General features: G+C 42.6%; 1 protein-coding gene across 2 annotated transcripts; it reads right to left on the bottom strand.

The window, feature by feature from the left end:
* Positions 1-239: 239 nt before the first annotated feature.
* On the bottom strand, positions 240-21,026 carry LOC121846138 (phosphatidylinositol 4-phosphate 5-kinase type-1 alpha-like). 2 transcript variants are annotated; one of them, XM_042319306.1, is made up of 17 exons: positions 20,883-21,026; positions 17,066-17,104; positions 10,503-10,537; positions 9,974-10,057; positions 9,621-9,751; positions 9,135-9,252; positions 8,825-8,977; positions 6,502-6,801; positions 6,180-6,415; positions 5,984-6,067; positions 5,483-5,531; positions 5,279-5,363; positions 5,018-5,188; positions 4,735-4,867; positions 4,579-4,644; positions 4,395-4,488; positions 240-4,295 (listed from the first exon to the last, which is right to left on the bottom strand). In XM_042319306.1, exons 1-17 carry the CDS (start codon positions 20,926-20,928, stop codon positions 4,293-4,295), a joined length of 1,827 nt encoding a protein of 608 aa, XP_042175240.1. In that variant the 5' UTR covers positions 20,929-21,026; the 3' UTR covers positions 240-4,292. The 2 variants fall into 2 exon arrangements, with proteins under 2 accessions (XP_042175240.1, XP_042175241.1); XM_042319307.1 differs by lacking the exon at positions 17,066-17,104 and having other exon boundaries at positions 20,883-21,023.
* Between the last annotated feature and the right edge of the window lie 1,546 nt (positions 21,027-22,572).

Below are 22,572 nucleotides of genomic sequence, written 5' to 3'. Positions count from 1 at the left end.
GGATTAGGGAGGAAAAGTAGTGAACGCAAGAACACCTAATATTACATTTTTGGGGCCCTGCTTAAGGCCTTCTTTGCCAAACAAAAACCTAAGTCAATATACTGTAAAATACCATGTCAAGGACAGAGACTCCCCCACTCACAAATAAAGTGATGTGAGTTTGTGGATCTACTGTAGTGTAGACCTACCCTTCCATTCCATAAACAGTTGTATCATGTTCAGGAATAAGGACAAGAACCAACATTTAGAAAATAAGTTTATTCTAAAATCAGAGCCAATATGAAAAACATTACATCACTGAAAGATGGTAGAAGGAACAGGCAGCATGAGAAGGCATTTCCGTGACTACTATATACATATACACATTTTATACAGGCAGAGTAAAAATAGAGTAATTGAAGCATAGACGGTAACCAGCAACATTGGCTCGGAGGCTGTGTGAAACATTCAACGTAAAAAAGCATGGGACATCCTTGCCCCAGAACAATGGAGAATATATCACTATCAAAATCAAACATGAAATATAAAAAGTGAAATTGTCAAACAATCCCCTCCCATATGCAATACACTACTTAAGTCGCTGACATTTCCTGTCAGAAGAATACATTATTATATGTACAATCATCTAAGGTACATGTACAACTTATGAATCATTTCAGGCTACAAGGTCATAATACAAATACAATAAATACGATTCTTGAAACTTTAAGATGGCAGACTTGTTCATATTGCATTAGTTCATATGTTCTGTAGTGTCTGTGTTGCAAGTGTACCACCCTTTGAGCACCAAAGGGTGAGGTGTCTGTTGTGCTGTGGTCCAGTCAAGTCAACAGACACTGCAACGGGTTTAATCCAGCATCTACACAGAAGCACACAGGCTTTAAAACAACATTGTTCTAACTGTCAGATGTTAGTTTGTAAAGTTAAGCATACGCTAAAAGTCATGATCAGCGTTCATGGAGTCAAATCCAGACCCTGTTGTCACACTAAGGCCCTTGTTATAATAAGACACGATACCATCTATTGAAAATGTGATTCAAAACATGGGAACATGGGGCTTGGAGTGTTTTCTTTGGTGGCCAACTGTTCTCAAAAAGCACAAGACTGAACTGAGCTCTTTGAAATGATGGGGAAGCTGAGCAGGGTTATCAGGGTCAAAAGGTCAAAACATTCAAAAGAGCACAACTTTTAATTGAGGGCCATGTTGGGAAATTATTTAACCAGGAATACCATATGAGCTTTTTACAGAGGGTGGGTTCGCCAGGAAAAGTAGACGCAAGAACTTGAAATGAATCAAACCATGTAGTAAGTTGTGTAAATAACTCATTTGGAACCAATACCACCCTCTCTTGTGCCCTTCCTTCCTGTGTGCTTTAAAATACGTATGCAGGAGCTGTCCTATCATGCAGGACATCTCCTCTCAAATGGTGAGCGCTGAAACGGTTTGAAGGCTCATTAAACTCAGATCTGTTAGGAAAACATCAAGTTCATCAAAACTCAAGTTCTGAAGCATAGGTTTCCATGTAGTTTCCATATGCAGTGAGTTCATCCATGTTCAAGTCCATAACATTTTGATTGCTTTTCCAATTTGTCATGACAGTTGATCAGAAAGAGCTCCACTTCCAGCCTCTAGTTTCTTCAGGGCATGGCTGTGTTCTTGTACTCACCCATTCCCTTTAAACATTCCCTATTGTCTCACGGTGCATCAATGAACATTAATCATTTCCACCAAAGGCTGATATCCCCCAGTTTGTCAGTCTGTCCATCTCTCCCTCTCTGCTTTGAACCACATGTGCACTCCCATCTACTTAGAAATGTGTCCTCACAATCAGGCCATTGTGGCCCTTTAAAATCACACTGTGTTGGTGTGAAATACAAGATCTAGCATAACCAGTAGGTAGTGATATGTATCCCTGTGTCTGAAATATCCTACTACAGGATAAATAGTATGAGCTACCACCCAGCGCTTGTGTTAGTATTCTACACAATGACTGAGCAAATGGGAAAAAAATAACAAACCCATGTTTATATAAACGTTAATGTACAAGAGGTGTACTACAGAGACGCAAACAAAGTCATTCACACAATGTGGTGAGTCTCAAACTCAGTGGGGTGAAGCAGCCATTTCTGTAGCCAGCAGAAATCCCTTGTTGCTTATTAATGAAAGTCAGGTCAGTTAAAAGTATCAAAGTGCTTGAATGACGGTGGTAGAATTACCATTGCTTGAAGAACACTTATAATCTTTGTGCACAAAACAGTCTAAAATGGCTGGGTGTGAATGAATGTGATGAAACTGAACTGCCATACGAAGACCGAAAAAGGCATGTGTAGAGTGTGCGTTAAAAGCTCGCTCTGAATTTTGATTGGCTCATTCCTTTCAACCCTGCCGGTTGATTGGTCAATTTTCTTTCAAAGATACTTTTGATTGGTAGTGAGAATATAAAAACAACATACAAACAAGAGTTTGAATGTATGTGTAACGGGACATTAAAGAAACAAAAATATGAGAGAGAGACACAGCTCAGCAAGACTAGCACCAGACAGACACAAAGGCACAGATATAAAAAGGAAGACCGTAAGTGACAGGAAGCTAGCGTTAGTGTGGTCAGGTCACTGTCCTGTCCTTCTGTTACTGCTCCTCTAACCTCCATTCGAAGGATCATCAACTAGATTCAGCCGTGGGGTGATTTTTTTTCTTGAGCGGATGGTCAGGGGGCCGGAACATAATTACAAATAATTTGTAGACTGCAATTTGACCGCAAGAAAGCCCAAACAGATCATATTTGACAAACAATTTCAAACCTCTATTTTGCATAGGAATAGTTTAGAACAGATTTCTTAAATTGAAATCATTTAGAGTGGATTTGCTGGCGTTTACCTTTTTTGTCCACCAATAAAAAAACTTGCATCCGCAGGTCTCCAGTTGGGGAACCCCGCTCTATTCTAAGGGTATGGAGGTGGCGGCCATTACTATGTTCTTGCTCTGGTCTCTCACTCCTAGATCAATATAGCACATGTGGTCTCATCAGAGAGGAAGATTCCAGGATAACCATGGAGACAGACAGAGCCTTCCCATCAGCCGGTAACACTTTGTATAGCAGTGGAGGCTGTTGAGGGGAGGACGGCTCATAATAATGACTGGAACAGTGGAAATGGAATGACATTAAACCATGTGTTTGATGTATTTTATACCATTCCACTCAAGACATTACCACGAGCCCGTCCTCCCCAATTAAGGTGCCACCAACCTCCTGTGGTGTATAGCCTACCCATACTGCCCTACCAAGAAAAAAGGCAGTAACTGCTCATTTGGTCAAAAATGAGTTAGCATGTATTTAATGTAGCAAAAATGATTTAATCATGTGGGCAAGTATCCTGCCTCGTATTGTGTTTGAGAAAATGGGGTTGATATTAGCAGTAACTCCACTAGGTAACTGTGAAACTAAGGTAAATAAAAGCCATTTTTCTCAGTTCCACACTATGAGCAGTTACTGCCTTTTTGCTTGGTAGGGCAGAATAGCTCTGGCCTGTACATTTCCTGCCCCCAACTCCAGTCAGTCAGCTACTGTATACATCCATAATCTAAAAGAATAGAAGGTCTGTGTGATGAAGTCATATGTTCTGTCCACAGCAGTAAAAGTGTGGTCATAATAAAATAAAAAACACTACATATAGAGATGATTTTCCTGTCCGTCCCATCTCCTGGCTGTGTGGAGGGAGGAAGGTGTGGACAGATGTAGAATGATAACATATGAGATATTATGATTGGAGTCACTGAAAACGGAACCCTAATACTGTCCACAAGAAGGAATGCACAAAGTAACAGAACAGAGAGTGATATAGAGCATGGGGTTCCACCTCCACACTGTTGATGCAGGGGTGTCTAAGCCCACATCCCTCTCCCCTTCAGACTTTGTGATAGGTGGGACAGTGTATGTGGGTTTCCTGGCACAGAGACTCCTGTAACTTAGTTGGAGAAGGGTTTCTAGCAGCATACCCATGTGTCTGTCTGGCTGACCAAGCCTTCAGAGAGCCACCACCTCCCCACACATATATACACCTCTCTCCCTCTTTGTTCCTCTCTCTGGCACCCAGTCACACTCTCCCTCACTTCACCACCCCCCCCATCCCGTTCAGTCAGCCTGAAGTATGTTCCAAACCTCCCCCGCAGAAAAGGAGGGATGGATCGACAGTGAGGAAGGAGGATGCAAAACTACTCTCCCCCTCTCACTCTTCCACCCACCTCCTTGGTTCCAGAATCACCTTTTCCTCAGATGACTCCAGATCAGTTGTTACTGTGGGGGACACATAGGGAGGGAGTCCAGTGAGCCATGGTAAACACCATAGTGAAGATCTTAAGAAGAGGAGGAGGAAAAGGATTGGGCCAGACTTACAAAGCAGATGTTAGTCTCTGGGATAATGTCTGATAGTGAGATGGCATCTTCATTACCCGACTGATCACCTGACGCTTCCACTTCCGCACCCATACTGAGAGACAGAGAGAGAAGACTGATAAGGGTGTGTGTGTGTTCACGTAAGTGGGAATACATGAATCAGTGGTGTAATTCATTTGTGTACCTGTGGGAGACACCGTGGTCTTGGTCTGTGCTTGTTACTGCTCTATGTACCTCAACCCCTACTGACCTAGAGAGAGAGAGAGAAACACATGAGAACTGGATGACTTGAAGAAGAGGACTGACTTTGTGGAGGAGAGGGGATTGAGGGATGTGTTACTGTAGCAGAGGAGAGGAGGTGGTGAGTCCTGTGCTTCCTAATGAGGATGTGGAAAAGTTGGCCTCCGCATCCCCTGACCCTCCCGCCAGGGGAGGGGTCCTTGGCACCAGGTCTGGCCTGCCCGACTGCATGCCTGAACAGAAAGAGGGAGTAAAGAGGGGAACTAATGGCACAATTCCAAGTCTACCCCTAATCCCTTGTCCATAGGCACTTCATGTAGCTCTGGTCCACCTTGACCTCTGATCAAACATACAATCAATGTTTGTGTTAACTGTTCACTCACCACTGTCTCCCTCTGCATCAGCCTTGTTGAAGTGTGATTGGTAGACGAGTCGAGAGTCCACCACAGACTGTCCAGCAGCGTGGGAGAGTGGGGTGGGGCCTCCCAGGGTAGGAGCTCTCCTCAGACCCCCCGGAACCCCACCACGAGATTTCTTGGATGGGGAGAGCTTCACTGAGGGGTGGGGAAAACAAAATAACGACAGCACGTTATATCATAAAAGTAGATATTGAAACAGAAGACACACACACACAGCAGTCTTACATGGGATCTTCTTGAACACTGTGTTACACATGAATTGTTGGAAGCGCTCAGCGTAGAAGCCTGGTCTGTGCACCGACACTGTATCCTACAGAGGAAAAGGAATAAACCAGTTACAACCTGACATAGGCCTAACATAAGCAGTGGCAGATCTGACACATCTTTCATCATGTACTACAGGTAATGTGTGTGTGTTGAGGATCTTACCCCATCATGGACGAGGGCCTTCCATGAGTGTTCCAACTTCTTGATGAACCTGAAAAACAGTCTTAGTGAACGTAGCTCAGTTGGTAAAGCATGGCGCCAGGATAGTGGGTTCGACTCCCGGGACCATCCATACGTAAAATATAAGCATGCATGACTAAGTCGCTTTGGATAAAAGCATCTGCTAAATGGTATATACAGTGAGCTCCAAAAGTATTGGGACAGTGACACATTTGTTGTTGTTTTGGCTCTGTACCCCAGCACTTTTTGGATTTAAAATGATACAATGACTATGAGGTTAAAGTGCAGACTGTCAAGCTTTGATTTGAGTGTATTTTCATCCATACCAGGTCAGTGTATAATTTCAAATCCAAAATGCTGGGGTAAAACAAAAAATGTGTCACTTTCCCAATACTTTGAGTACTGTGTCATTATATTACCATGTGAAATTGTATGAAGTCTGTACACAAGAACGCACACACACAAAGAAACACAAGCACCTACCTGTAGGACTGCAGAATGTCGATGATGCCGATAAAGACCAGCAACCTCTCTCCTTTAGAGTTCCTGGCTGGGATCCCGCCCATACTGAAATTACATCACATGCCACACCAACCAATCACCATCAACAAATCCTGATTTACGTGACAGTTTGCATATTTTCCCAAGGTAATATTGTGTGATGTATTGATTGACTCACTGGTCCTCAGACTCCAGGGCTCCCTTCCCGCGGGCCTCTCCCTGTATAGACTCCATGGCTGTGCAGTAAAGACTTTTCTGGGCCTGGGGTCGGCGCTGGTCTGGGGTTACTGCCCCCTCTGACCCCCCACTGTCCCCCATCTGCCTCCCACCTCGCTCCCTCTCTCTACTAGCCTGCTCCAGGTTATGGATCCCCACCAGTAGACTGTAGTCCATGATTTTAAAACTCTGCAGGAGCTGGAGCACACACACAAACACATAAGAGTTACTATACAGTAGACCCAAACAGCACACACAGAACACACACACCCTCCCTCCCTCACCAGGCAGTCTCTCTGGATGGTCTTGCTAAGGGCGTTGTAGTTGTCCGTCTCCAGCAGTAGTCCATCAGGCAGGTCCTGGATGAAGTCCAGGTCTTTAAAGGTGGGAAAAGTCTTGTCCCTCTCCTTGGCTGAGGCCCGTCTCTTATAGGTGGAACCCTTCATGTCGTACTTATGGTGCATGTGGACCACGCGGGGCAGCAGGTTGTTCATCACCACCAGGCGGATGTTCTTCCCTCCCGCCTGGATGCAGTACAGACCGTAGAACTTAGGGAGCAGGGTCCGTTTGTTCTGATTCAGATTCTATAGAGAGGGAAGGGACGGGACGGGTAGAAAGGAGAGGAGGAGAGTGAAAAAGACGAGGCCACCACAGACAGCTAGGTATTATATAAACACTAAAACACACAGGCCACCACAGACAGCTAGGTATTATATAAACACTAAAACACAGGCCACCACAGACAGCTAGGTATGATATAAACACTAAAACACAGGCCACCACAGACAGCTAGGTATGATATAAACACTAAAACACAGGCCACTACAGACAGCTTGGTATTATATAAACACTAAAACACACAGGCCACCGAAGAATCTCCCCCCACCACCTCCTTCAATATCTCACCATGAAGGATCTCCTCCTTCAACATCTCACCATTAAGTACCTCCTTCAACATCTCACCATGAAGGATCTCTTCCTTCAACATCTCTCCATTAAGTACCTCCTTCAACATCTCACCATGAAGGATCTCCTCCTCCAACATCTCACCATGAAGGATCTCCTCCTCCAACATCTCACCATGAAGGATCTCCTCCTCCAACATCTCACCATGAAGGATCTCTTCCCCCAACATCTCACCATGAAGGATCTCACCTTCCAACTCAGTGCCTCTTTGCTTGACATCATGGGAAAATAAAAAGAAATCAGCCAAGACCTCAGAAAAATATTGTAGACCTCCACAAGTCTGGTTCATCCTTGGGAGCAATTTCCAAACACCTGAAGGTACCATGTTCATCTGTACAAACAATAGTATGCAAGTATAAACACCATGGGACCATGCAGCCATCACACCGCTCAGGAAGGAGACGTATTCGGTCTCCTAGAGATGAACCTACTTTGGTGCGAAAAGTGAAAATCAATCCCAGAACAACAGCAAAAGACCTTGTGAAGATACTGGAGGAAACAGGTACAAAAGTATCTATATCCACAGTAAAACGAGTCCCATATCGACATAACCTGAAAGGCCGCTCAGCAAGGAAGAAGCCACTACTCCAAAACCGCCATAAAAAAGCCAGACTACGGTTTGCAACAGCACATGGGGACAAAGATCATACTTTTTGGAGAAATGGAGAAATAAACCTCCCATGCCACTCTGTCAACATCACGGCAAATCTCATGTGAGTGCATTGCATCTATTGGCACAATGGACAGTTTTTAACATCTCGTCCCGTGTTTTATGATTCTCTGGTCTGATGAAACAAAAATAAAACTGTTTGGCTGTAATGACCATCGTTACGTTTGGAGGAAAAGGGGAGAGGCTTGCAAACCGAAGAACACCATCCCAACCGTGAAGCACGGGGGTGGCAGCATCATGTTGTGGGGGTGCTTTGCTGCAGGAGGGACTGGTGCACTTCACAAAATAGATGGCATTATGAGGAAGGGAATTACGTGGATATATTGAAGCAACATCTCAAGACATCAGTCAGGAAGTTAAAGCTTGGTCACAAATGGGTCTTCCAAATGGACAAAGACCCCAAGCATACTTCCAAAGTTGTGACAAAATGGCTTAAGGACAACAAAGTCAAGGTATTGGAGTGGCAATCACAAAGCCCTGACCTCAATCCTATAGAAAATTTGTGGGCAGAACTGAAAAAGCGTGTGCGAGCAAGGAGGCCAACAAACCTGACTCAGTTACACCAGCTCTGTCAGGAGGAATGGGCCAAAATTCACCCAACCTATTGTGGGAAGCTTGTGGAAGGCTACCCGAAACGTTTGACCCAATTAAACAATATAAAGGCAATGCTACCAAATACTAATTGAGTGTATGTAAACTTCTGACCCACTGGGAATGTGATGAATGAAATAAAAGCTGAAATAATTATCTCTACTATTATTCTACTATTATTCTGTCTACTATTATTCTGGCATTTCACATTCTTAAAATAAAAGTGGTGATCCTAACTGACCTTAAACAGGGAATTTTTTACTAGGATTAAATGTCAGGAATAGTAAAAAACTAAGTTTAAATGTTTTTGGCTGAGGTGTATGTAAACTTACAACTTCAACTGTATCTCTCCATGAAGTAACCCCCCTTCAATATCTCACCATGAAGTATCCTGGCAGTAGCTTCTGGAGAAACTCAGCCTCTTTGTGCTGCACCGTCTTGATAATGAACTCATCATCACTGGACACGTAGAAGAGAGAGCCGCTGGCGCCGGAGTTAGACAGCTCTATCAGGCCATCGTTACACAGAGAGTACTGTAGGAGAGGAGTTAGGTAGCATCCTGACCACAGAACTACAACCAGACACAACCAATCAACCATAGAGAACTACAACCAGACACAACCAATCAACCATAGAGAACTACAGCCAATCAACCAGATTCATTTAAGTGAATTTTTGTAGTCTACTGACCAGGTAGTCGTCTGGCCGGATGCCAAAGAGTTCTCTGAAGTAGCGGAAGGCGATGGGGGCGTAGGTCTTAAACCTGAAATCACTGTAGTGGTGGGCAGGGGTCAGGTTACTGCCTTCACTGAGACAGAGAGAAGGGTGTTAATGAGTGCTGAATACAGGAAGACTTCTCTCAAGCATAAATGCAAGATGGGCACAGACCAGTGGTGTAGCACAGTTCAGGAAAAAATTGTTTCCTAGCTAATCTCATGCTATTTTACACATTTTGCCATGAGGCTGAGAGAACGTGTTTCAGTTTTAAAGCTAATTTCCTGTAATTATAAACATTTCCTTCATAGTTTATGACATGTTCATATAGTATCTGGGGGGCCCAACTTATATTTTGGGGGGAGTCGGGGGGCCCCCATACCTCATGCAGGTGCTCCGGGGTAGTGTGCTACATGTGACACACACACGTCTAACACACACACAGTGACACACACGTCTAACCTGGGGAAGAAGATGCTCTCGACCACCACAAAGTCCTGCATGAGAACATCCCTCTCAGCCTTCTGACTCAGGCTGCCCACAGTGTGAGTGATGCCCAGCTGAATTGCTCCTTTCAGGGCTGACGACGTGGTCTGGAGGGGGAAGTGGAAAATAGAAATGGAGGCTTGTCAAGAGAGATTGATAAATTCATTGTTTCCGAGGAATTCTCATGTTATAATTAATCTATGACTCTCAAATGCTTGTGTACATTACATTCTGCGAGTCATCATTGGCTGTGGACGAGGAAGGGTTTCAGGCTACGGGTAATTTTAGCACACATGTGGTGTGTGTGTGTGTGTTGACCCCATGCTGACCTTCTTATAGGTGGTCTCTCCAGTGTTCGTCTCAACTCCTCTGTGTCCAATGGTCTTCTTCATACTCTGACTGGATCCAGGAATCTGAGACACAGAGAGAGAGAGACAGGATGAAAGAGAAAGAGGGAGAGAGAGATGGAAGAGAGAGCAAGGGAAGAAATAAAAGGTATTAAGAAACTAAAGAAATGCACTGTAGAGTTGTGTGTTTGACTCCATTAAAACAAGTTTCAGCGTCACCCTGTTCTCTCCATTGTTTGGTTTTATGACACACGGCTTAAAGGTAAACATCTGCCAGTGACACACAGAAACCATCAAAACCAGTTCCCCCTCCCTTTCCACATATCCTGTGTCTTCTCCCTAGACAGAGAGGTGATATACAACACATCTTCACCAGGGTCTATAAATGTTGCGTAAATACACACAGTGTTCCCTAAACCTAAAGGTAGTGGAAAACACAGTTTCATTAACAGTGCTCCAGCAGAGTGCTGTAATTAGTGGTTTTGTGATTCAGGGATGGTGTCTGTCTTACCTCTGGAGATGCCACTTTCCGAGACGCACTGGACCCTTGAGAGAGAGAGAGAGGCGAGAGAAAAAAGGAAAACATATTAGAGAGTATAGTGATGTCGGCCTATTTTTGTTAGGCTCCTCCATGTTCTATGCTCAACTCTTAGAATCGAATAGTTACCGACAGAACCTAGCTAATAATCACAGAGCTAGAGTCATGCTAGACAGCTGTAGTGATGAACTTGTCATATAGTATAGTAGTTTATGGAGGAAGGAACCTGCATTAAAGTGTCTGATCGGGTTGTGTGATGTCTGGAATGACACATCGTCCCATCCAAACGTTGTTAATATACATTGCGCACGGAGCGGTCAATTGGCGGGAAGAACGCAATATAAAAAGACACATTGGTTATACCAGAACTGTGATTTGGGGCATGTCGTCATTGTTCTTATTCAAATTGTTACAAAAGCCACAAACAAGTTCATTAAATCATTGTTCAAAACAATACTTATTATTTCTACCTTGTTCTTGGCTACAGAAGGATTTTCAAACTGGAAGGTGTATTAGTCTCTTGTCCATAAAAAGACTCAGATATCAGTTATATTAGTAGACCTTTTAAAACAAATATTAAGGCCGTATCCAGTGTATTGTTATTTAATCTTGATCATCTGGAAAAGCACATGTGACATTCTTTCTTCCATTAGGCTACTTTCAGTCAGTTTCAAAATGTGGATTTCACTTAGTAACTATAGTGTAGCCTGCCAATGCAAAATCAGAAAAATAACTATGGCTGACTTTTAGTGGAGGGAAAAGCACGTCTTCGCTGGTTTGGCAGTTTTTCGCTCAATTTCAGGCCATATGGCAAAGGTGAGCCAGCAGACCTTACCCAAGGCACTTGCAGAATATGCTAAAAGATTATCAGGGCAAAGGATGGAGAGACTACAAACCTCAGTCATCCTGCGGAGTTCGATACTCTGGGGGTGAACATGCTGGTGTTCCTTGTTATAAATAATCATTTGTTTTAGGCCTAGGATAATAGGCCTATTCGTTTTAAGCCTAAACCAATGTTCATTCAAGTGTTATAAAGAATGTTAAAGGCTAAATAATAATTTATGTAATCTGATTGATGTTGACTATTTTATAAATGCACAATTTGTAAGCTATTCAAAAGAAAGTTGTTTGCGAGACAACTCCGACAGACTCATTCATTTATTTTTTGTTCCCGCTTATTGAAAGTGCTGCTGTAGGAGCTTATACCCGATTGTCCGTTGCACAATTCAAGGACATTAATAAACACTTCGACAATATTAGTTTAACTTTCAAAGTAACGTTTACTGCAATTTATTGACAGTAGCCTATGTGTAGACTGCTTGGTTTGCAAAGAGGGATTTAAAAAGGCACCATTTATTTTTCATCCTACATTGGAGGAGATATAAAATAAAAAACACGTTAGGCCCGGTCTGACATTTTGCTCTACTTTGGTGCTCTCCGCTCTTTCTACATTGTTCTCTTGCATTATGTTAATAATCTAACTACCACATGTATTGAAAATGTAGGCTACGACAATTAGAGTGTAGGCCATTTGGCATGCCGCCCTGGTGTAGTCAAATTCAAATACAGTGGGGCAAAAAAGTATTTAGTCAGCCACCAATTGTGCAAGTTCTCCCACTTAAAAAGATGAGAGGCCTGTAATTTTCATCATAGGTACACTTCAACTATGACAGACAAAATGAAAAGGAAAAAAATCCAGAAAATCACACTGTAGGATTTTTTATTAATTTATTTGCAAATTATGGTGGAAAATAAGTATTTGGTCAACTACAAACAAGCAAGATTTCTGGCTCTCACAGACCTGTAACTTCTTCTTTAAGAGGCTCCTCTGTCCTCCACTCGTTACCTGTATTAATGGCACCTTTTTGAAGTCGTTATCAGTATAAAAGACACCTGTCCACAACCTCAAACAGTCACACTCCAAACTCCACTATGGCCAAGACCAAAGAGCTGTCAAAGGACACCAAAAACAAAATTGTAGACCTGCACCAGGCTGGGAAGACTGAATCTGCAATAGGTAAGCAGCTTGGTTTGAAGAAATCAACTGTGGGAGCAGTTATTAGGAAATGGAAGACATACAAGACCACTGATAATCTCCCTCGATCTAGGGCTCCACTCACCCCGTGGGGTCAAAATGATCACAAGAACGGTGAGCAAAAATCCCAGAACCACACGGGGGGACCTAGTGAATGACCTGCAGAGAGCTGGGACCAAAGTAACAAAGCCTACCATCAGTAACACACTACGCCGCCAGGGACTCAAATCCTGCAGTAACAGACGTGTCCCCCTGCTTAAGCCAGTACATGTCCAGGCCCGTCTGAAGTTTGCTAGAGAGCATTTGGATGATCCAGAAGAAGATTGGGAGAATGTCATATGATCAGATGAAACCAAAATATAACTTTTTGGTAAAAACTCAACTCGTCGTGTTTGGAGGACAAAGAATGCTGAGTTGCATCCAAAGACCACCATACCTACTGTGAGGTATGGGGGTGGAAACATCATGCTTTGGGGCTGTTTTTCTGCAAAAGGACCAGGACGACTGATCCGTGTAAAGGAAAGAATGAATGGGGCCATGTATCGTGAGATTTTGAGTGAAAACCTCCTTCCATCAGCAAGGGCATTGAAGATGAAACGTGGCTGGGTCTTTCAGCATGACAATGATCCCAAACACACCGCCCAGGCAACGAAGGAGTGGCTTCGTAAGAAGCATTTCAAGGTCCTGGAGTGGCCTAGCCAGTCTCAGATCTCAACCCCATAGAAAATCTTTGGAGGGAGTTGAAAGTCCGTGTTGCCCAGCAACAGCCCCAACATCACTGCTCTAGAGGAGATCTGCATGGAGGAATGGGCCAAAATACCAGCAACAGTGTGTGAAAACCTTGTGAAGACTTACAGAAAACGTTTGACCTCTGTCATTGACAACAAAGGGTATATAACAGTATTGAGATAAACTTAGTAAATGCTTGACAACCACTCTAGTTAATTACAAAAACAGCCATCAAATGTGTAACTTTCCACAGATGCCAAGCCATGGTTAGACCTACACAGCCACAGGAATGGATAGGCCTAGGCTAACTGCTGCTCCCATTCACATTGTGCTCTAGATTTACACCACTATTCCCTCTAATGCTGCTTCCATGTCAGCCTGCCCTGGATGCTGTTGTGGTTGGGCCTTTGCCTCAAGCCTAAAACAATCCAGGAACCCTTGTACTTCAGTCACTGCTCAGGATGCATTGCATTTGTATGACGTTTTTCACTAAATTCTAAAACACCAAATGTTGTAGCTTGTAGTTACTACCCTTACTGACTGCCTATCTGTTACTTAGTGCCTCTCCATTTCCAGACAGTATAGTATTACAGCAGACATTCCCTCTCAGACAGTCTACCACAGAGCAGATACTGTGAGAGAGAGCATAGAGCAGCGGAAGGGCAACAAGTTAACTGTCCACTCGCTGCATAACACACACACACACACACACACACACACACACACACACACACACACACACACACACACAGCAATGAGTGAACATAGCCTGGTATAAGGTTTAATGGGGTACACCGGATACAGGCAAAGATCAGGATTAGAGGTCGGCCGATTAATCGGAATGGCCGATTTCAAGTTTTCATAACAATCGGAAATCTGTATTTTTGGGCTCCGATTTTGCCGATTTTTTAAATTGTATTTTTTTATACCTTTATTTAACTAGGCAAGTCAGTTAAGAACACATTCTTATTTTCAATGACGGCCTAGGAATGGTGGGTTTAACTACCTTGTTCAGGGGCAGAACGACAGATTTTCACCTTGTCAGCTTCGGGGGATCTAATCTTGCAACTTTACAGTTAACTAGTCCAACACTCTAACCACCTGCCTCTCATTGCACTCCACGAGGAGCCTGCCTGTTATGCGAATGCAGTAGAAGCCAAGGTAAGTTGCTAGCTAGCATTAAACGTATCTTATAAAAAACAATCAATCATAATCACTAGTTATAACTACACATGGTTGATGATATTACTAGTTTATCTAGTGTGTCCTGCGTTGCATATAATCGATGCAACGCTGGGGGATGATTTAACAAAAGCGCATTTGCGAAAAAACCACAACCATTGGACGACTGTACCTAACCATAAACACCAATGCCTTTCTTAAAATCAATACACAGAAGTATAAATGTTTAAACCTGCATATTTAGCTAAAAGAAATCCAGGTTAGCAGGCAATATTAACCAGGTGAAATTGTGTCATTTCTCTTGCGTTCACTGCATGCAGAGTCAGGGTATATGCAACAGTTTGGGCAGCCTGGCTCATTGCAAACTAATTTGCCACAATTTTACGTAATTATGACATAACATTGACGGTTGTGCAATGTAACAAGAATATTTAGACTTAGGGATGCCATCCGTTAGATAAAATACTGAGCGGTTCCGCATCACTGAAAAAATAAATGTTTTGTTTTCGAAATGATAGTTTCCGGATTCGACCATATTAATGACCAAAGGCTCGTATTTCTGTGTGTTATGTTATAATTAAGTCTATGATTTGATTGAGCAGTCTGACCGAGCGACGGTAGGCATCAGCAGGCTCTTAAGCATTCATTCAAACAGCACTTTCGTGCGTTTTGCCAGCAGCTCTTCGTAAGCACAGCTCTGTTTATGACTTCAAGCCTGTCAGCCTAATGGCTGGTGTAACAGATGTGAAATGGCTAGCTAGTTAGCTGGGTGTGCGCTTTTAGCGTTTCAAACGTCACTCGCTCTGAGACTTGGAGTAGTTATTCTCCTTGCTCTGCAAGGGCCGCGGCCTTTGTAGAGTGATGGGTAACGCTGCTTTGAGTGTGGCTGTTGTCGATGTGTTCCTGGTTCGAGCCCAGATAGGGGCGAGGAGAGGGACGGAAGCTATACTGTTACACTGGCAATACTATAGTGCCTATAAGAACATCCAATAGTCAAAGGTATATGAAATACAAATGGTAGAAAGAGAAATAGTCCTATAAATACTATATTAACTACAACCTAAAACCTCTTACCTTGGAATATTGAAGTCTCATGTTAAAAGGAACCACCAACTTTCATATGTTCTCATGTACTGAGCAAGGAACTCAAACGTTAGCTTTTTTACATGGCACATATTGCACTTTTACTTCTCCAACACTTTGTTTTTGCATTATTTAAACCAAATTGAACATGTTTCATTATTTATTTGAAGCTAAGTTGATTTTTATTGATGTATTATATTAAGTTAAAATAAGTGTTCATTCAGTATTGTTGTAATTGTCATTATTACAAATAAATACATTTTTTATTTATTTTTTTAAAACAGCTGATTAAATCGGTATGTGCTTTTTTGGTCCGTCAATAATCAGTATCGGCGTTGAAAAATCATAAACGGTCGACCTCTAATCAGGATGGTGGGTGTAAATTACGAGAATTCTTGGCATCGACACAGGGACATAGGCCAGTCTCTGCAAAACATAACCCCAGTCTAGACCACTGGGTCCTCTACCACAGGTCTCTGGCAGACATAACCCCAGTCTGATACTGTGTCTAGACCACTGGGTCCTCTATCACAGGTCTCTGGCAGACATAACCCCAGTCTGATACTGTGTCCTCTACAACAGGCAATGACTAAACTTTTTCCATCACCCAAACTAAGCTTGGGACTTTCCCTGTGACTCACCGAGTTGCCATCTTCCTTTTTGGTAAGGATGTGCTCATTACCAATCCTCTCTAAGAATAAATTCAACCCTGCAGACCCCAGGCCCAGCCCCAACTTTATTCAGCCCAAGAGATAACATCCAATAGCCTATTGTAAAACATTGCCAATTTGTGCGACAAACATGCCAACATAGAGAAACACAGCAAACACGTGTGTGAAAAATCTAGAAGCAAAATATGTCTGGTATTTTCACATCGTCATGACAATGCTTGAAATATGTGCTCCTCACAAAGGGATTTGCCATTTAAAATTGTGTGCGTGTGTGAGATTCGCCTTCTCAACATAGTGATATTACAACCAGTTGGCAAAAAAACGTGTCTGCTGTTATTGTAATAGTGTGGGCAGGTCAGAGTTATGTTGAGGACAGTGAGAGGCAAGAGGAGGCAGACCTACTGAAAATATATCATGGAAAGGTGGGGTACTGATAGCGAAACAGGAAACAGCCTTTAGGCTATTTGTCTGTGATATTAGGCTAGGCCTATTCAAATTGTGAGATGGATGAAATCAATCAATTAAACCAATCCACATTACTTGAGCAAACACCACAAGGATTAGTTCTTTCAGGGAGTGGAGAGACACTGTGTCTTGCTAAACCATGTTGTAGCCATTTCACTGCAAAATGCATTGCACACACAATAGAAAGCAAACACGAACAATAGAAAACAACCGTTAACAGCCTGTTTTTGGTCCACTCGTCCTTTGCTTGCTCTCATCTTGCTCAAATGCCACAAAGCCCTGTAATACCTGTAAGAGGCACTCACAGGAACGAAGCACACGCTCAGCCACTCTCTCACACACAAACACACACTGCAGCACCATGCAGGTACCTCTCTGCAAGGCTCTCCTCCAGAACTGAGTCCTAATGTCTATGGAAGAAGATACAGAACAACCACAACCAGTTACACATGAACAAGGCATGCATGCAACCGAATTAGGCTTCAATCACATTGCTCACCTCTAAATTAGCCTAAATGGACCACATGCTACAGAGATCTAGAAACAAGCAGCGCTCCATTTAAGAAAAGCTTGTTTTTACAATAGGATTTAAATAAACATCCTAGTTCGACATTGTGTCCAAACATTTCCACAGTTACAATGAGGGTGCGTGCACACTAAACATATCTCCCAGTGCCAGCGCAGTTCAGTTCAAAACACATGTTGGCTGTTTGCCTGCTAGCAGCCTGTACTGTAGCCTGCATGTAGAGCAATAATATGGGACACTCCCCTATTTTTGTCTGACAGAGTAGAGTAAATGTGCTGGTTATTGGCCTAATTTATGAACTTATACAGTACCAGTCAAAAGTATGGACACCTACTCATTCCAGGGTTTTTATTTGTACTTTTTTCGACATTGTAGAATAATAGTGAAGACATCAAAACTATGATATAACACATATGGAATCATGTAGTAACCAAAAAAGCTAAACAAATCAAAATATTTCATATATTTGAGATTCTTCAAAGTAGCCACCTTAACCTTGATGACAGCTTTGGCACTATTGGCATTCTTTCAACCAGCTTCATGAGGTAGTCACCTGGAATGCAATTTAATTAGCAGGTGTGCCTTGTTAAAAGTTAATTTGTGGAATTTCTTTCTTAATGCATTTGAGCCAAATCAGTTTCTTCAAGTGCAGTCACAAAAACCATCAAGCACTATGATGAAACTGGCACTCATGAGGACCACCACAGGAAAGGAAGACCAAGAGTTACCTCTGCTGCAGAGGTTAAGAACAAATTCTTATTTACAATGACAGCCTAAGAACAGTGGGTTCAGGGGCAGGACGACAGATTTTTACCTTGTCAGCTTGGGGATTCGAACTAGCAACCTTCCAGTTACTGGCCCAGCGCTCTAACCACTAAGCTACCTGCCGCCTCAGAATTACCAGCCTCAGAAATTGCAGCCCAAATAAATGCTTCAGAGTTCAAGCAACAGACATCTCAACATCAACTGTTCAGCTGAGAATTCAGAGTGAATCAGGCCTTCATGGTCGAATTGCTGCAAACAAATCACTACTAAAAGGACACCAATAAGAAGAAGAGACTCGCTTAAGCCAAGAAAAACAAACAGTGGACATTAGACCGGTAGAAATCTGTCCTTCGGTCTGATGAGTCCAAATGTGAAATGTTTGGTTCCAACCGGCATGTCTTTGTGAGACGCAGAGCAGGTGAATGGATGATCTCTGCATATGTGGTTCCCACCACGAAGCATGGGAGAGATGTGATGGTGCTTTGCTGGTGACATTGTCAGTGATTTATTTAGAATACAAGGCACACCTAACCAGAATGGCTACCACAGCATTCTGCAGCAATACACCATCACATCTGGTTTGGCTTAGTGGGGCTATCATTTGTTTATCAACAGAACAATGACCCAAAACACACCTCCAGGCTGTGTAAGGGATATTTGACCAAGGAGAGTGATGAGTGCTGCATCAGATGACCTGGCCTCCAAAATCAGCCGACCTCAACCCAATTGAGATGGTTTGGGATGAGTTGGACCATAGAGTGAAGGAAAAGCAGCCAACAAGTGCTCAGCATATGTGGGAACTCCTTCAAAAAACATTCCTCATGAAGCTGGTTGAGAGGATGCCAAGAGTGTGCAAAGCTGTCATCAATGCAAAGGGTGGCTACTTTGAAGAATCTCAAATATAAAATATATTTTTATTTGTTGAACACTTTTTTGGTTCCATATGTGATTCCTACATGATTCCATATGTGATATTTCATAGTTTTGATGTCTTCACTATTATTCTACAATGTAAAAATAAAGAAAAACCGTGCAATGAATGTGTCCAAACTTTTGACTGGTACTGTTTATAGTGAGAACACCCTGTATCATTTGTATGTGTGTGTGTGTTCACTGGCCTAGTTCGCAGTCCTATAGTCAGACTTAGATCCCCATAAAGCAATCAGGCGTGTTATTGCGGGACCAAAACAGACCTGTCTATTCTCATGACCTGACTCAAACTGGCTAGCTACTACAGTACCAAGGGAAGATCAACTGTAACAAACACCGTAGTCAAGCTGATAAGAGCCTGTACGATAACAGGCTTAGAAAAGTGGAGAACACTCTTCTGCCCTGACCCAGCACTGTTCACATCATAACCTCTGATATCAACTGATTCTGAACAAGTGAATAATGTGACCACAACCAAAAACCAAATCAGTCAGGACTAGACCTGGGGAAATAAACCAAAAATGATCAACACTGATCACTTATCGCAGGCATTTTGCTGATATCGTTCATTTCGATCCATAGCCTATACTAGAAAAATGTGAAGTTTGAAATGAAATAAGTTGGCTAATTTGGGCAATTGTTAATGGGACAATTGATAACTACAACCATCAAACCAGTAGTAGTATAAAGGATGCTTTTTTTTTTTTTAAACTGTGGCGAACATTAATGGGGCGGCAGGGTAGCCTAGTGGTTAGTGCATTGGGCTAGTAACCGGAAGGTTGCAAGCTCAAATCCCCGAGCTGACAAGGTACTAATCTGTCGTTCTGCCCCTGAACAGGCAGTTAACCCACTGTTCCTAGGCCGTCATTGAAAATAAGAATTTGTTATTAAATAAAGGTTAAATAAATTAATGTTATAAACGTATCGTTCTCGCATTAATTCAGGCAATTTAACGCGATATGGATTTATGTACCTATAGCCCAGCCCTAGCCGTGAATTCCTCTTCCTCTCTGACTTCCAGTGAAGTTCTCTGTAAATGTGCTGGAATGATGACAGAGCAGTGGGCTCTTCTTCAACCACATAGGCCTACATTACATTATAGTAGCCGGTGGTGTGGCAGAGCGTTGGGCCAGTAACTAAGGTAAAACTCTGTCGTAATTCTTCTGGACAAGACAGTTAACCCACTGTTCCCCTTGACTTGCCTAGTTAAATAAAAAAATATCTCCCGTGGAAGCGAAATCTGTATCCATTCCACCCGTAACCTGTTTGTTTTTTATGAGTTCAAAAGCTGCAGAACAACATTAATGTGTCAACAACATAGACATGTTCTATCCACGAAAACAATTGTGCTGGCATTACAAGTAAATATTCAACACACACCTAGTTAGCTAGCCAACATTGCTGGCTGGCCTCAGTTTGTTGGGTTGGCTAGTTAGCCAGCTAACATCAATTAACAGGTGTTTTGTCCTACTACGAGATGCGGCAAATATGACAAAAGATCAACAAAGACCCACTGGTTTCGAACATGGAAAATAGTTAGAGGCAGTAAATTAGCCAACTACTGTAGTTAGTTAACACTGCTGGAGTTGGAGAATTTGCCCCATTCAGGGTGACCTAACATTACTAGCTACATACTATTGAAAATAACCATATTTTCGGGTGCGACTATCCCATCCCAAGCCCTAACTACAAACACCATAAAGTACATGACCCAATTTCAAGCGTGTAATGTTAGATGCCTAGCTAGCTATAACGCAATCCATCCGATCCGATTGTTGACGTTAGCTAGCTGGTTAACAGCAACGGTGATAACGTTAGCTAGCTCAGACAGGAGAAATTAAGTCAGTTGAATTGAGACAAAATTACCATATTCAGCTACAGGCTGTGCTGAATCTGTAGCTACGTTAATTAGATAGCATTTTCGGGCAAACTACTTCACGGAGACCTAAATTAGTTATTATAGATACCTGTCGGAGCAGTCAATCCCGAATCAACTGGAACGGCGGTCGCCATTTTGGATTGGCCGGTATCGGAACAGATAGAACAAATCTTTGGTATGGGTATCCACCTAGCTAGTAGATGGCCAGCGGCAAAGTCAAAATGGGCTATATCGTAAAAATATATGAAAACCAAAATGTGCTATTTGGTCTTATGGTTAGACATACGGTTAGCAGTGTGGTTCTGGTTAGATTTAAAATAAAAATGTAAGAAGATAAATTGTAGAAATAGGCTGGTTTATGACTTTGTGTATTTCCCTTAGACCGGTTCGAACATAAAACATACTAAATCAGGCAGCAAAGGCATCGATTTAATGGCGAGGAGGCGGGGGGGAACAGAGATCATATGCATACTTTCTTTATGAAACACCATTTTCCACTATCATAATAGAGTTGCTAATGCAATTTGCCCTCTTTTTCCTTCTTCTTCGATGACGTTTAACGGCGGTTGGCATCCAATAAACTTGCATTACCGCCACCTACCATTAAAACAGTATATTCAGTTAAACGCTAGCCTTCGATTAGTTATTGTTCTCTACCTCACTAGTCAGGCAAACACTACATGATATAAAACAAGAACCTTCAAGTTTCACCTACTGTCCCATATAATCTCCTGTCTACAGTTTAAGAACTGAAGCTAGGAAACGTGTTATAAACACTGATAGGTCCTTTACCGGTCTGAAACCTACCAGCAGCGTTCGCTCCAGGTCAGTCAGTCAGTCAGTCAGTGAAAAAATAAATAAACAAATATCTTACCATCTAACACTACAAAAAAATGAATAAAATTAACACCACCCTACTCCACTATTTAAATCTATTTAGTCCTACCTAAGGCCAACAACCTTAACACATCCAGTAATTCTTCTGATGTCAAGCCCGCACACCCAAATACCTCTCTGCAGTTGCCACCACAACCTCTTTTTTTGCGACTTAGGTTCCATCCCTCTGCAGTACAGTTGATAACCATTGCTATAAATGCCCAAAATCCAATCTTCCTGAAACGTATATCACTTGTTGGCATATCCCTCTGTACTGGTACAGATCTACAACTCACACCACTCCTATCAGGATCCCTCCCCTTGACCTATCTTACTCTACTTTCTTCACTGCCTCAGCATATGGCAACTTCTGCACTTCTCTAACCCAGGAAACCTCAACCTGCCTCTCTTGCACTGGACATTTTTTATCCTCAGCCCCATAGGCATCCCTACAACTAACACATACCACTACCTTCCACAATGCTACACATTCCTTTGTCTCATGCCCTTCTGCACACTTCTCACAACTAGGAACTTCCCTCCAACACACTGCTGCCACATGCCCAAAAGCTTGACACCTGTAACAACGTAATGTATTTGGCACTAAATCTCGTATAGGATAACTTAAATATTCTCACATCATATTGTTGGGCAAGACTCAACATCAAAACTCAAAAGAACAGACAATGACTCTTCTGTTTCACCACTTGCCATGTTGTCTGCGTCGCACCAAATGACAAGCATCACAAACACCGGGAATCTTCCCCTTCAGTTGGTCAACTTTTACATTTACTGTTAACCCAGTAATCAAACCTTTCAATGGTGCCATTTTCTTGAGAGCAAAACAATTCACATTTCTTGCCCCCATTCGTTTAATGTGGAGTGCCTTCTCCCTCTGACCA

This window comes from Oncorhynchus tshawytscha, unplaced genomic scaffold, assembly GCF_018296145.1.
Source record: "Oncorhynchus tshawytscha isolate Ot180627B unplaced genomic scaffold, Otsh_v2.0 Un_scaffold_17_pilon_pilon, whole genome shotgun sequence".
Classification (NCBI taxonomy): domain Eukaryota; kingdom Metazoa; phylum Chordata; class Actinopteri; order Salmoniformes; family Salmonidae; genus Oncorhynchus; species Oncorhynchus tshawytscha.
The sequence above is the reverse complement of the archived record's forward strand: the minus strand, read 5'-3'. Positions and strand labels throughout refer to the sequence as shown.